General features: G+C 40.4%; 4 protein-coding genes across 4 annotated transcripts; 1 reads left to right on the forward strand and 3 right to left on the reverse strand.

The window, feature by feature from the left end:
• Nucleotides 1-734: 734 nt before the first annotated feature.
• IL334_001604 (uncharacterized protein) lies at nt 735-5,047 on the reverse strand (the record flags this gene model as incomplete). Its single annotated transcript, XM_062933359.1, has 11 exons — nt 735-851; nt 1,011-1,176; nt 1,262-2,073; nt 2,136-2,189; nt 2,246-2,315; nt 2,390-2,476; nt 2,563-2,792; nt 2,953-3,068; nt 3,165-4,246; nt 4,339-4,704; nt 4,824-5,047. 11 exons carry the CDS (start codon nt 5,045-5,047, stop codon nt 735-737), a joined length of 3,324 nt encoding a protein of 1,107 aa, XP_062789410.1.
• A 590-nt stretch (nt 5,048-5,637) lies between these two features.
• IL334_001605 (uncharacterized protein) lies at nt 5,638-7,886 on the reverse strand (the record flags this gene model as incomplete). Its single annotated transcript, XM_062933360.1, has 4 exons — nt 5,638-5,895; nt 6,009-6,251; nt 6,321-7,181; nt 7,260-7,886. 4 exons carry the CDS (start codon nt 7,884-7,886, stop codon nt 5,638-5,640), a joined length of 1,989 nt encoding a protein of 662 aa, XP_062789411.1.
• Nucleotides 7,887-8,561: 675 nt separating this feature from the next.
• Nucleotides 8,562-10,999, reverse strand: IL334_001606 (uncharacterized protein; the record flags this gene model as incomplete). The annotated part of the gene is made up of 8 exons (XM_062933361.1): nt 8,562-8,622; nt 8,705-9,001; nt 9,075-9,226; nt 9,438-9,707; nt 9,873-10,010; nt 10,200-10,416; nt 10,512-10,769; nt 10,863-10,999. The coding sequence occupies 8 exons, from the start codon at nt 10,997-10,999 to the stop codon at nt 8,562-8,564; spliced, it is 1,530 nt and encodes a 509-aa protein (XP_062789412.1).
• A 721-nt stretch (nt 11,000-11,720) lies between these two features.
• Nucleotides 11,721-13,406, forward strand: IL334_001607 (uncharacterized protein; the record flags this gene model as incomplete). Its single annotated transcript, XM_062933362.1, has 10 exons — nt 11,721-11,884; nt 11,955-12,056; nt 12,126-12,144; nt 12,205-12,258; nt 12,345-12,474; nt 12,581-12,762; nt 12,835-12,855; nt 12,929-12,952; nt 13,013-13,059; nt 13,199-13,406. The coding sequence occupies 10 exons, from the start codon at nt 11,721-11,723 to the stop codon at nt 13,404-13,406; spliced, it is 951 nt and encodes a 316-aa protein (XP_062789413.1).
• Nucleotides 13,407-13,411: the final 5 nt, after the last annotated feature.

Here is a 13,411-nt window from a genome sequence, read left to right on the forward strand (position 1 = left end):
CAATGATTTTGTGTTGTAAAATTAGGCGGAAGGGGGAAAAATCCTTAAAAGAGGTGGTGAAACGGAAAATTAAAAAAACGGAATGACCATCCCTTTTACCTTTATTCAAGATACAATATCTGCAAGAGTCACAATGTCATGATTCGCTTTGATATCCATAGCATCACGCCATGTTTGGTATTGTCTATCTTTGTTCATTTAGTTGTTTTCTTATACTTCCTTTGTATGTTGATATGCTACTACTACGTGCCAGACTCACAATAAAATCCCATCCTGACTTTCACAGCTCGAGATCGCACCTTGACAGTTTTACATATCATTGGTATCTCACTCGATACAGTCACAAATGGCAAGCGGAGGTTGATACAGATCCTGCATGAGACGAGAGCGACTAATGTTAAACTTGGACTCAAGCTCAACTTAGCGCCAAGCATAACCTCAGACTGGAACTTTGAGTGTTACTTAAACCCATGTTACGATGCTTCGTCTTAGCTCTTGCTTTCCCCTTTTCTCGCCACTAACTGATCTGTTCAACGGAATACTCCCATTTGGTATGTTATTTACTTTCGCATATTGATTTGATATAGCTACGAGTAGCTGAATGATACATTTTCCCTTCTCCCTATGTTTATTTTCTTAATCAATAACCAATAAAACCCAAGGATATTTATCAGACGTGGGTCTTGTTCAAAACAAAAACTTTTTTTTCTTCACCAAGTGAGTGAAAATACAAATTACAGATCATAAGCTACTCTACCGCCGATGAAAGAGAATCTGTAGTTCGCCTGATACCAATTCCTGAAACTCTTCCTCGAAGCTATGGATGGGATAGTAACGAATGAACCTCCGAGCTAAATGGAAAGAAAAACCATCATATCAGCTGATGTACGATCTACTTCGATTATGATTTGGAAAAATCCTGGATAAACGATGCTGGATGGGGAAAAACCAAAAAATGATGACAAATGATGTATGGCAGGGTACGATTAGACCTAAAACTCAGAACTTACAACTACATAATGCTTTCCATCAAAGAAATCTTTTGAATATCCAGGATACAAAACTGAAGGTACGAAACCTTTCAAACCTTCAAAAGGGGTATTTGTCCATTCCCAAATACCACCATTGTGTCCGTAAATCAATTTACCTGCATTATCTTCGTAGGTATTCGTGGGCCTATGAACCCACATCACATTTAGAACATATCAGCATATATTTTGCATTGTAAACCTGTAACCTGTTAATGAGATATTTAACTCACGGAATAGGATGCCAGTTCTTGACACCTGTATTGACACCTTCACCAGCTGATTTTGGTCCTTTGGGACTTTGATAGAGATATCTTAATTCATCTTCGGTGGGTAATCTACCTCCTTTCCATTTGACGTATTCTTCAATTTCAAGTTTACTAGCCATCAAAGGCCATTTACCAGCTACCTCGAAATCTAATGGTCCATATAATGACCTGATTTTCCATTCGCCATCTCCATCATGCTGTATCCAAGATGCAGGAGCTGATTCTGTCGTTAAATTCTCAAATTTATTCGAGTCTGAGTTTGAAGTTTGTAGATAGGTCAGATAATCTGAATTTGATATGGGTAATGAATCAATCTTGAATGATTTAACGTATTTTTTATTTTTGGCATGTTCGTTGTCCCAACCGAATTCATGATTCTCCCAACCTTTTTCATCCGAATATCTCTCATCTTCTTCTTCCAAGTCGTCGTGACCGATTTCAATCTCGCCTCCTTCAAGAGTAATAACCTTGTTCTTCTGGATATTTTGATTCTCGTTCCATTGAGAGGATAAAGTATCCCATCGGGGTGTCGATACTGCCGTTGGTGGTCTCGTTAATTCGGACTGAGCAAGCATGTATAATAATGTTTCCGCATGCATAGCCTCGTGTTCGTAAGTCATGAACAGTACTCGACCTGTATGTCGCGTGAATTTCATTTGACCATTTGATATCGATTCGTATATCCCTTGAAGTCGAAGTCTTACTCTATCACGGAATGATAGGATCTCAGGAAGTGCTGGCCAATCTTCTTCGGACATTGGTACTTCCGAGTGGTCCTACATTGACCATACCAGTAACAAGGTCAGATCTGACTCAGACTACTGAAGAAGGTACTCACATGACATTTGGTTGGATCATCAACATCAGGATCAATTCCTCGTTCAAATATAGTCTACGACGAAATATGTCAGCCAAGATCGGGTTTTGTGTTTCGAATGTATTACTCACCTTGAAATACTCTGGCTCGGTGTGAGATCCTTTGATCATTCGTGTCAAGTGGATATCCAAGAATGTGGGACTAGGGGAAGACATTCAGCTTTGTCTTCATAGCCAATCGCTTCCGGAAAGAAAAAGGCTCGAAGTAACACTCACATGTGTCCCAAATAGAATAAACAGATATGTCTTAAATCGATTGGTTTTTTATGTAACATCTCTTTAGGTATCATTTGGAGTGTGATGCTGTGGCGAGAGATATCCCGGTATATTAGTAATGTTGTTCGTCCTCTTGTTGCGTATACACAAAAGTAGAAGTAGAGAAGACTTACTGATCCCAGAATTTCCAAAGTTCCAACCAATCATCCCATTTCGGAACGCCTTTGGTTCTTTCCACTATACTATCATTTTCGACAGTCTCCAAAGCCATTTTAGGTGGAGTGAAAATCACTTCAGGTCTTTCCAATAACCACAATCTATATTCTGAATTTGGCGCTTTCCAGCTATTGATGACTCTTAAATCTGATCCGGTGAAAAGTTCTAATGCTTCTGCTACTGAGAACTGTCAAGAATAAGAATTTGACAAAGTCAGCAATATAATGGAAAGTGATAGGACTGATTTCCCTTCTTCCGCGGGAATCAGGCACCATCACTTCTAAAGGTATTCCTTTGTGGTGATCGGGGAAATAAAAACAGGAATCATTTATAGTGACATGACATACCTTGTAACTCCATTCGATATTCAACAACTCTCCTTGTTCCAATACGATATCTTCGTTGGAATTAGGTAGATGGATAGTTTGTTTCTCCAAAGAACGGAAATAGGCTTCATGTCGACCTGGTATTCAGCAAAATGAAGGATGTACATGGTTTAGCACAAATTTCAAACGCTACAGTATCCCTCTTGATAATGTAAATGGACCACGGAACTCACCTAAAACTTGATTATATCTTCCAACAAATTCAACTTTATGGTCATGTTCATCTAATCCTAATTGTTCTTTCACTACATCCCAACCATGTTCTTCGAATTTTTTGGTGAAACCTTTAGGATCGTTATATGCGATTTCAACTTTTGTTTTACCTTGTAGATTAGATTCTGGTCTACCATCTAATCCTAATAATAACGTATCACCGTGTTTTAACGGTAATGATTTGAGGAATGGTATAGCTGATTCTCTATCGAAATTACCTAATGATGAACCAAGAAACACCATATGTAACGGTCTATTTGATTTTTCGTTACCTGATTTAGTTGAATGAGTGAATGCTTCATCAAGTTCATGTTCGGATTCATGTCCATTTTCAATTGTGTTGTTCTTGGCTTGAGATGGGTTGAGATTGGTGGTCGAATTGATTCGTTGACGATTACTGTCAATTTCATTTGACTCTGAGTCATTTGATGAGATAGGAGACCAAGTACCTGAATTATTGGTAGTATTGGTACTACAACTCAAACTTTGATCAGAATCAGTGATACCACTTGGTAAAGCTGAAATTTCACTTTTGGGAGTAACGATATTGACTGAATCGGCGCTCATTAATGGACTATAATCAGCACCATCATTTTCAACTGTGTTCTTTCTTGTTGGAATTTGCACATTTTCAGATGAATTTTGATTTTGTTCTTTCACGTAACCATCACCATCAGATGAAGAAGTTTCACTTCCATTCATTACTTGTTCTAATCCCAATACTTGATTCTTGACCTCATTGACTGATTGTTGTTGTTGTTGTTGTTGTACGGCCAGAGAAGGTAATTTACCTTGTCTGATCAATTCGAGTCCAGCATCATAGTCACCATGTAGACCTACACATGATACTTTACCTTTCAGTTGATCACCGAAAGAATCTTGCATTTCACCTAATACTCTGTGTAATTCAGGTTTGGATAGATCGAGCGGGTGGTATCTGATTGGAGCAGGGAGGGAATCTGCGTCTAAAGTGGGATTGATTGGAGGGGAAGGTAAGGAGTTTGAGAGTGCTAAGAGGAGATGGGCTGTTTTTCGTAAAGCACTAAAAACATCATTATACATTATTGGATCATCAGTCAATTTTTAAAACCACCTAGTAAGTATTGAGGTATTGAGGAAAAAATGGACACTCACCCAGCACCTAATTCGACTACATCCCAACCTTTTTCCCAACCACCACCTAGACCTTCTTCACCATTGACACCACCATTGTATTTTCCGACATCCGCATCACCCCATCTAGCAGGCTTCCAAGGTTTTTCAGGAACTCTGATGTTCTCATCTTCAATTTCGATTTCAATATCATCTTCTTTTTCGTGTTCTTTTTCTCTTTGTTCTTTATTTTCGTTTTCTTCGGATTTAGATTTGAATGATTTCTTATTACTTTTTCCGGGGAAACCCATTGATCTAGCTATTTCTTCACCGTGCTCTTTGAGTAAATGCAACTCGTCTTCAAATGGATAATATTCAGGAGCGTACGAAGTGATATCGTCGTATAATCTATATTCAATATGTAGAAAATGTATATTGGTCAGCATAAAATACCCCAATTCTCAATCATTATTGTAAATGATACACAACTCCAAAACACATATCCTTGTGAGAGAAACAGTACTCACCTTAATCCCTCTTCATCGTAAAGAACTAAAGTCGGTACGCTCCTCTTATAACCCCAAGCTTTATCTTCTTCCGTTTCACCTGGATATTGAATGTGTTCACTCCCTCTTAGACCAGATTCAATTTGATCTCTCATACTGATGTTCAAAGTTGAATCTCTTCCTGGAGGAGGTAAAGTATGAATTGTAATTTCACTTTTGGACTGTGACTGTTGACGGGATGACATCTTGATTCTTTGGACTACAATAGGGTTAGGATTACAGTAAGATACGTAGCAATGATTTTGGAGCTGAGTAGTGATGTGAGGATATATACAGTTGTATCGAGACTAATTAGTTCATGATTGTCCCACTATTACTAATCAAACCTTCAAACTGATAACCTGGTATTGAACCGCTAGTCGGCGAGGAGATGACAACGAATACATTTGCGGAATCTCCCATCTCATCTCACCCATCATCATATGACGATGAAGTCATCATCACAAAAGTTCAACTACCGGTTACCCCGATCATCACATCAATTCAAATTATAGAAAAACCCTGAAGGTCGGTGATCCGGGATCGGAATTTGATTCTATTCCGGCGGGGTCAGGTGATGGTTCGGTTCAAGTCACTCAAATTACTTCATCGTGCTGACATTCATATGCTTTTCATAGTCCATAGTAAATGATAATCAACATGTTCACACAAAGCCTAATAAAGAGAAAAAAAGAGAAAGGAGCGTAACAGCATAACTAACAAACGTGTTTCCAGTCTACTTGTACGACTCCCCTGTATCGCACATGTGCGGCATCTCGTAACGTATGATCAATGATCACGAAGACGCTTCACCCAATCCAGCTCTTAATAAACTAGCTTTGGTAGGTCTAGGACCTATACCTGGTGAAGCTGGGGTTTTAGGTACTGAACGAGTTGAAGGATTTGATTTGGTCGAAGGGGTCGAGATCGATACTGCTTTGTCATGTATGGCAGATGCTGAAGAAGAAGTTGGAAAGGTTGGTTTCACATTCGGTTTAATGGATGTGGTCGTGTTTGGAGCTCTTAAGAGTGCTGTTCTGTTCAAGCGTGGCACCTAATCGCGCACGTCAGCATACTATATCAGCATTACTTATTTGATCGAATGCTCAATATCGAAACAACAGTCGCATACATCGCTATATGGAGACTTGTCATACCCAAACTCACAATCTTCGGCATACCTAAACTCTTGACAATTCCTACATCCCTCTTTGTTACTTCACCCTCTGTATGGGCAGGTCGAAATGGCACGTCATCTGCCGAACTGACTTTCAAGGCTGATACCATCCTTGTTGAAGGAAGCTTACTCAACGATTCAGTGGGTGTAATGAGTGATCGAACAGATGAGGATGTATGTAAGGATCTTTGATTTCTATCTCGTAGGAGTGACGTCTTATTTGCTCTAGGAGTCTATATCAAACGAGCTTCTTTGGTGAGTCAACGGCCCATGAAGATGGATTTATTACTCAAATGACTCACGATAGATGGTCTGGCAAAACTGCCGGGTACCAAAGTCATAGTTTTCCTTCTCTCCTCTCGTTCTTTTTTGGCTTTATCCCTGTTCTCTTTCGCGATAATTTGCATGTCTTGTTGAACTTTTTTCTCTGCATTAACAGTGCTCAGATCCCTATAACCTTGATTACCTTTTTCACCATTAGCTCTCATTATCGAAGATCTATTCTGTTTAACTTGAATATCAATTCCAACGTTAGAAGCAGGGGTAGTAAAAGCGAATGATTTTCTTCTTTCTTCTCTTTCTATTCTACCTTTCTCTTTATTTCGGGCTGCTATTTCTTCCATTGCTAATTTACTCTCTTTTTCTTTCGATAAAGTGATTAAATCCCTATAACCTGCATTTCCTTTTTCTCCTGCTGCTCTCAATGCAGAGGTCTTATTTTGTTTGACTTCAACGGACGGTTTAGCCAGACTAGTCAATCCCACTGCGAATGATTTCCTCCTTTCTTCTCTCATCAATCTTCCTTTTTCTTTATTAGCTAGAGCTATAACTTCCCTGTCTTTGATCAGTGTTTTGTCACTTGGCGAGCACCATAATCCATCACCTTTTTCTCCAGCTGCGCGTAGCGCGGAAGTTTTATTTTGTCTCGGTACGATAGATGGTCTACTGTTCAAGGGGCCAGTTAGACTTTTTTGACGTTGAATATGAGGTTGAACGTGTGATTGTGATTTCTTGACATTAAGTGAGGGAACGGGATTTAATGCAGTAATTTTGTGTTGAGTAGTGAGAGAAGGTGTTGTGGTTTGTTTTTCGTTCAAAGCGCGAAGTTGGGACGATTTAGTCTGTCGAGGTATGACTGACGGGGCAGCCAAAGATGGGATGTTCTATTGAAATCAACGAGTTGTCAGTTTCTATTTCCTCATCCAATTATTTTCTATGAGAATAGTCAACTCTCAACTCACGATACCTAATCCAACTCTTTTATACCCAGGCGCATGGTTGTCATTACCTTTTCCTTGTTGTGCCATGATTCGTTTCTGTTTCATATCATCCATAATTTGTTTATATTTCAAATCATCCCGTATCATTTCTGCTCGAAGTGCAGATGACATAGTCGCTATTGGGGGATCTACAGTGTGATTCCAGTTGGGTCTGTTAGAATAGGATTCTAATTTTAACGAGAGACGCGATTTCGATCTTGGTTTTGGATTCGATTTTGATTTGAGATTATTCATTGATTGTTTCTTGGCTAAATTAGATAAAATAGGATCTCCATTTACATCTGAGAGAGTTAATGATGTATCATCATATCGTCTTAGACCTTGTTGTTCTCTTTCTTCTTCTATATCTGGGATATGTTCTGAGCACTGAGAAGCAGAAGGAGAGAATGGTTCAAGAAGAAGCTCGATATTCTCATTATCATTGTCGTGATCATCGTCGTGATCATTTTCATGAGCATGGTTTTCATCTAGATTGGGAGTTTTGAGATCAGGTGAAGGTGGTGAAAGTGTCAAGTCATGAGTTTGAGGTGCGATGAACTGCGTCGAATGTAATTCAACCTCGGATTGTGGTTCTGCGTTTGGTGTCATCGTGACACAACTGAGCTATTCAGCTGAGTGTAGTGAGGATAGGATACAGAGGGGAAAGCGAATATTGGTTTGATTGTTTTCTCGTTGGGTTGAGAAACAGTTGAAAGTTAGATGAAGCAACAAATGATCGGTTGATCTTGAGAGTACTGATGGGAGAGACTCTTGTTTACTTCAATCAACGTGAAAGCTCAGGGTGTCCTTTGTCCTAACTGAGACAGTTGCAAATCTTCAGTCTAGTAGTGGGTCGTCAACGATACCCGTTCCTACGATAATGAGGCTGAGGTGTTCAACAAACCTACCCCTATATCGATGTCGCTGTCGATCGGTCTCCAATGGATTTACCCACTGCGACGCTGCTACGTGTGCTGTCGATAGTACAAGGTATGAAAGAATGGAAGCAAGTTGATATCGTATGAGTTTTCGAGTTGATTGATCATTGAAGTGTTTATTCAAGTCACATATATATACACTTCTGTTGATTTCAACGGATGGTCCGTGCCATTATTCTGAAACAAATGATGTAAACAACCAGGCACGGTCATTCATTGGTGATGATTATGTAATACGTAGATCACTACTCATATTTGTTATCGCATATGGAATATGAATTGATTTTATCAGAGCATGTAACATCTGCACGCTTGCCATCATACATGATAACATAGCATTGTACAATCATGGATCAACCATCATCGTATCATCATCTTCTTTACTCTTGATCTTCTCTAACACTTCCCTATTTGATTGATTGAAGCACATGATCAGCTCATCAGCAGGGTGATCCTGGCACTCAGTTTTGCGAGATTTTCATAGCTCACCTCTCTAATTCTCTACTTCTGTCAGTCCACTTATTAGGATGGGCAACACTTTCATTATCTCCTAGTCCTTCACCTTTCTTGATCCCATGAGTCAATTCAAATACTCTCGTACAGGCAACATGATAATGAGTCGATTTCACCGAATCTAATATATCTCTCATTTCAGATGATGATTTATCTATCTGAGGATATGTCATTGTCAAGAAAGAAGACAGGTTGTCGGGTGAGAAATGTCGGAACGGACATCCATGGGCGTCTTGAGTTCCAGGTTGGTTCTGTGTTAATATCTGTTGACAACTGATTAGATCATGGGGCGTCAGTGCGTGTGTTGGCAAAATAAGCAATTATCTGAAATGAGACACCATCTCACCTTTTCGGAGGATAGTTTGATCTCTTTCCTTCCTGTCCATATGAATGTCGGATGTTGTATTTATATTCCTTGTTGAACTTGTCATCACTCATTGTCGACCCATACATTCTCCTCCAGAATACGACTGCTTCATCCAGTGGCAAACCGATGCCCTAAAGAGAAGAAAGAGATGAGGTGAGTATTTGTATCAAATTGCAATGATGATTGACGTCATGTCCCAGATTTCCAGATGAGTTCAGTGCATGAAATGCCCCCCACTCGCAAACTTCCAGCAGCCCGACGAGCGTGAAAGTGATGATGTGAAAGTGATGATGCGCCTAGTCTATCCTCACCCAGGTCATTCGTTGAGAGATCTCTACTTACCTTCAAGAACAAACCCAATTGCAATCTTCCGAAATGCTTCAAATGATGATCTCCTTTCAATCTACCATACAAATTCCTCATGCATGGTGGGAAATGTTTCCTGGCGACATCATCGACCATTTCAGCAGTGACGATACCTTGAGCTGTGGTAGAATCGGGCGATTGATAATCTGACGACGCGACTCCTGATAAAAATGATGAAGCCAAATGATCGATTACAGGTCCAAGTCGATCATCTTCATCTAAACGGGGAAGGTTCTTGGCTGTGAGCTATTTTGTGGTAAGGATAGACGGGTTGGCGATAGTGGGGATGAAGAAGTTAATATGGCATCATCGTAGGCCAAGTGATTGGAGCGAGAAATGAGAAGTAGTTTTATTTTCATATGATCAGTACTCTCTCCATTTTCTGTATATATCTTCGATATCCAAACTCACCTCTAAAGCTTTTTCAAGCCTACTCGCGAACGCTTGAAGTACTAAAGATATCTGCAGACTTTGAGGTACATGTGCCATCCCTGCTCTGATGAACACTCTACGAGATCCAACTAGATCTGGGACTGTGAACCAAGGGACCTAATTAAAGGGATGTCAGCAAGTGTGACAGATCTTGTAATACCTCTTGAAAACGTTCTTCTTCAGCTGCTGATGATCCCATGCATGTCTCATGGCGCCCATACTCATCGATCCCCACTTATAACCGCGCCAAAGGCTTTTCAAGAAGGCCGAAGGCAGGAACATAGGATGACCACCATTCAAACTCACTTTGAACCAACTTTCAGCTCTGAACGCATCATCCTTCTTTTCCCACATACAAGCTCTCAACTCTTTCTCATATCTTGATTTTTCACCTTCATCGACCAATTGCCAATCAAACTCCAGTGATCTCAAAAATTGAGCTCTTTCGTTGATGTCATCAGTCTCGAATCGGTTTCTGAATAATGCTATTTCGGAGCGTATGAACCGTGCTCTCAAGTCGGGACTACAGGGAGATGTAAAATATCAGGATGAGAATCAGCTTCTCGCCGTTTCGCTGCCTTATATACTCAAACTCAGTAAAGGGAGCCATCAACTCACCTCCTACAGAAACTCAATCTTAGTACCCAATGTCCAATCTCATCTCTCCTTCGTTCTTCATCTAAGTTGACGTTCCTAGCAGTATTACTGGATAATAATAAGTGTTGTTTCGTATAATTCGTTATCGCACTTTGTAATTGTGCAAAAGGTAATGAACGATGTGACAGAGCTTCTATTTGAGATAACACTCTTAACCTAGCAATGGCGAATGTCTCGAATTCTTCTAATGTTATATCGAGTGTCGGTGGTCTCTCATAACTATTTTCAATGAGGATATCATAAGAATTGTTAGCTGATGGCGATAAGCGTCCGTGATGATGCGAAGTGTAGTAAGCTGAAGCTCAAACGTACAAATTCAGTCGATACGGATATCTACCACTGGGACCTGAACCAGATCCCACACCCGATTGTCTTTTGTTCACCTTCACCTCTAGTGCTGGATTGGATGATGAGGAAGGTATATTATGACGCGTTGACGGACGAAACATGGTGTCAGGGGGAGCTCAATGGATGATGTTGAGGGAGAGATGGAATCTGTCACAAGAGCAACAAAGGGGTCAAGCGTGATATGTCTACTCTACTATGATTGGAGTATATTGCTATCTCAGTGGTTGAAGATTGAAGGGACCATATCTTTTACGCGTCTTTGGGATTGAACATTGGAAACGAAATAAAACGGGATGACAAGGCGCGTCTCCTTGGGTGTTTGGTGATATGAGCACGTGCTAATCACGTGAAGTCATCGTGTCTCTCTATTCCCCCCTCCACTTTGATAGTTCATTTCCCCCCCCCACTCAAAAGACCAAAGAAAGTGAAAGCTGAACATACTGTCGTTCACATCATCAATTGACATATCAACCCAACAACCTCTGTCAGAACTGAAAAGCAAGGTCGAGTGTATCGCAGACTAGCCTAGCCCGCGTACACCCAAAAGGGGCCATCAAACTTCATGGACTCGTCTGAAAAACTGCATTAGCACCTTGACATTTCCTTTGTAAGTTGTCACTCGTCTTCTCGAGAATCAATAGTCATACACCAAAGCTTGTAGAACCGAGTACCGTGATTCAACTTCCTCACTAAAAGCTGGAAGGTCAAATCTACGATCTTCCGTACCCAGCTTTGCATCAGTCGTTCATCAAAGATATATTCCATTACTCTCCTATTTCTCGAAAGCTCTGGACCCCATGACTAACTGATGCGCCATCAATAATGACGATATCTCACAATCACACCAACACATCACTGGAATCAGAAGCAAATGGTCATAATGGCAACCTTGATCACATACCTCCCGAAGCGATAAAGGGACTTTCTGAAGAATCAATATCGTGTCTACGGAATCTTGCGACTTACAATGCACCTCCATTAGCAGAGTAAGCATAACGCACATTCAAATACGATTTTGCCGCCGTTATCTGACTCTCGATTGACGACATTCGATAGCTTTGGTATAGTGAAACAAGCTGCTGTATTAGTGGCTCTCTTCCAGAAAGATGGAGATGATCAACTACATGTTCTGTTAACTACCCGAGCGAAAACTATGAGGTGAGTCCATTCGACTGTCTTTTCTTTTCGCAGGAAATGTTGGCTACTAATCTCGATTTGGAAATTTAGGAGGCATCCATCTCAAACTGTGAGCTACCTTCTTCTCCTCGTTGTGACTGAACCAACGACAGCTCATTATGAGTTATAGGCATTACCGGGCGGGAAAGTTGATCCAGAAGATCCAGATGTCATATTTACAGCTGTAAGTCCTAAAGCTCTCTCTATCCCGGCACAAGTAGATTGTCGAAACTGACGTCTATTTGACTGTAAACGGGTATACCAATCTAGCGTCGAGAAGCATTTGAAGAAGTCGGATTACCATTAAATCATCCATCAATATATCACTTAACAGTATTAGAACCTGTTATGACTATATTACCATTGAATTCACATATGAAAAATCATATTATCGTTACACGTATGTCCTCATTATTCGTGCCATTTCATTCCCACCTTTTGAAGAAGAATGACAATTTCTGAGAAGCCAAGATTGATTGTACAGGATACTGATATTATCGAAATAGCCGTGGTATGCTTCATCTCTTCACCATCGATCATATCTACTCTCATACCGAATCCAGATGAAGTAGATGCAATCTTCACACATCCCTTGAAAGGCGTCTTGACTGGTAGTTTAGATCTAAAGGATACGGAAAGTTTAGTTGACATAGGTGGAGAATGGTGGCCTCACGAAGAAGAATTTCACGTGAGCGAAACCGTTTCAATTTAGCATTACACTCAATATAGATAAGATGTACTGACATGTTGCATATCCTAGTCTACAAACGATAGAATAGGTGTGAGCCATTGACATCATTTCACGATACACTGTTTGTCCCCGGCTAACGACGTTCGCTGATCTATCACATTAGAGTATTGGAGTATACAGGATGCATGTGAGTTATATTGATCTGTCACGACGAGTGGGGATATTCCAGCTGACAGTTATGATATAGCGGTTCAGGACAACTCGATCACCTATAAAAGGGTTGACCTCTGATGTGTGAGTGATCGTTCAGCACAAGGCCTGAACGACACCAGCCACACTGTTCAATTTGTTTGACAGCAATATTCGAGTATTGAATTCGCTGATTTGATATCTTCCTTGACCCCTTCCCCTCCCTTGCCTTTCCACTTCTCAGCCTTATACAAACTTCAATGATAGCTTATAATTCTCCAACGACATATCCAAGGTTCGCAAGTGATCAATCTCCATTCTCGAATCTGATCTCAGGTGTGGTTAAAGATTTACCATTTCATATTGATAAATCGAATAATTCAGGTCCGGTAGAATGGGGTGGTACAGAAGGTGAAAGGTACAGAAGTAGCGAAACATGGGCTAATGCGTGAAGAAA

The sequence above is a fragment of the Kwoniella shivajii genome, chromosome 2, assembly GCF_035658355.1.
Source record: "Kwoniella shivajii chromosome 2, complete sequence".
Classification (NCBI taxonomy): domain Eukaryota; kingdom Fungi; phylum Basidiomycota; class Tremellomycetes; order Tremellales; family Cryptococcaceae; genus Kwoniella; species Kwoniella shivajii.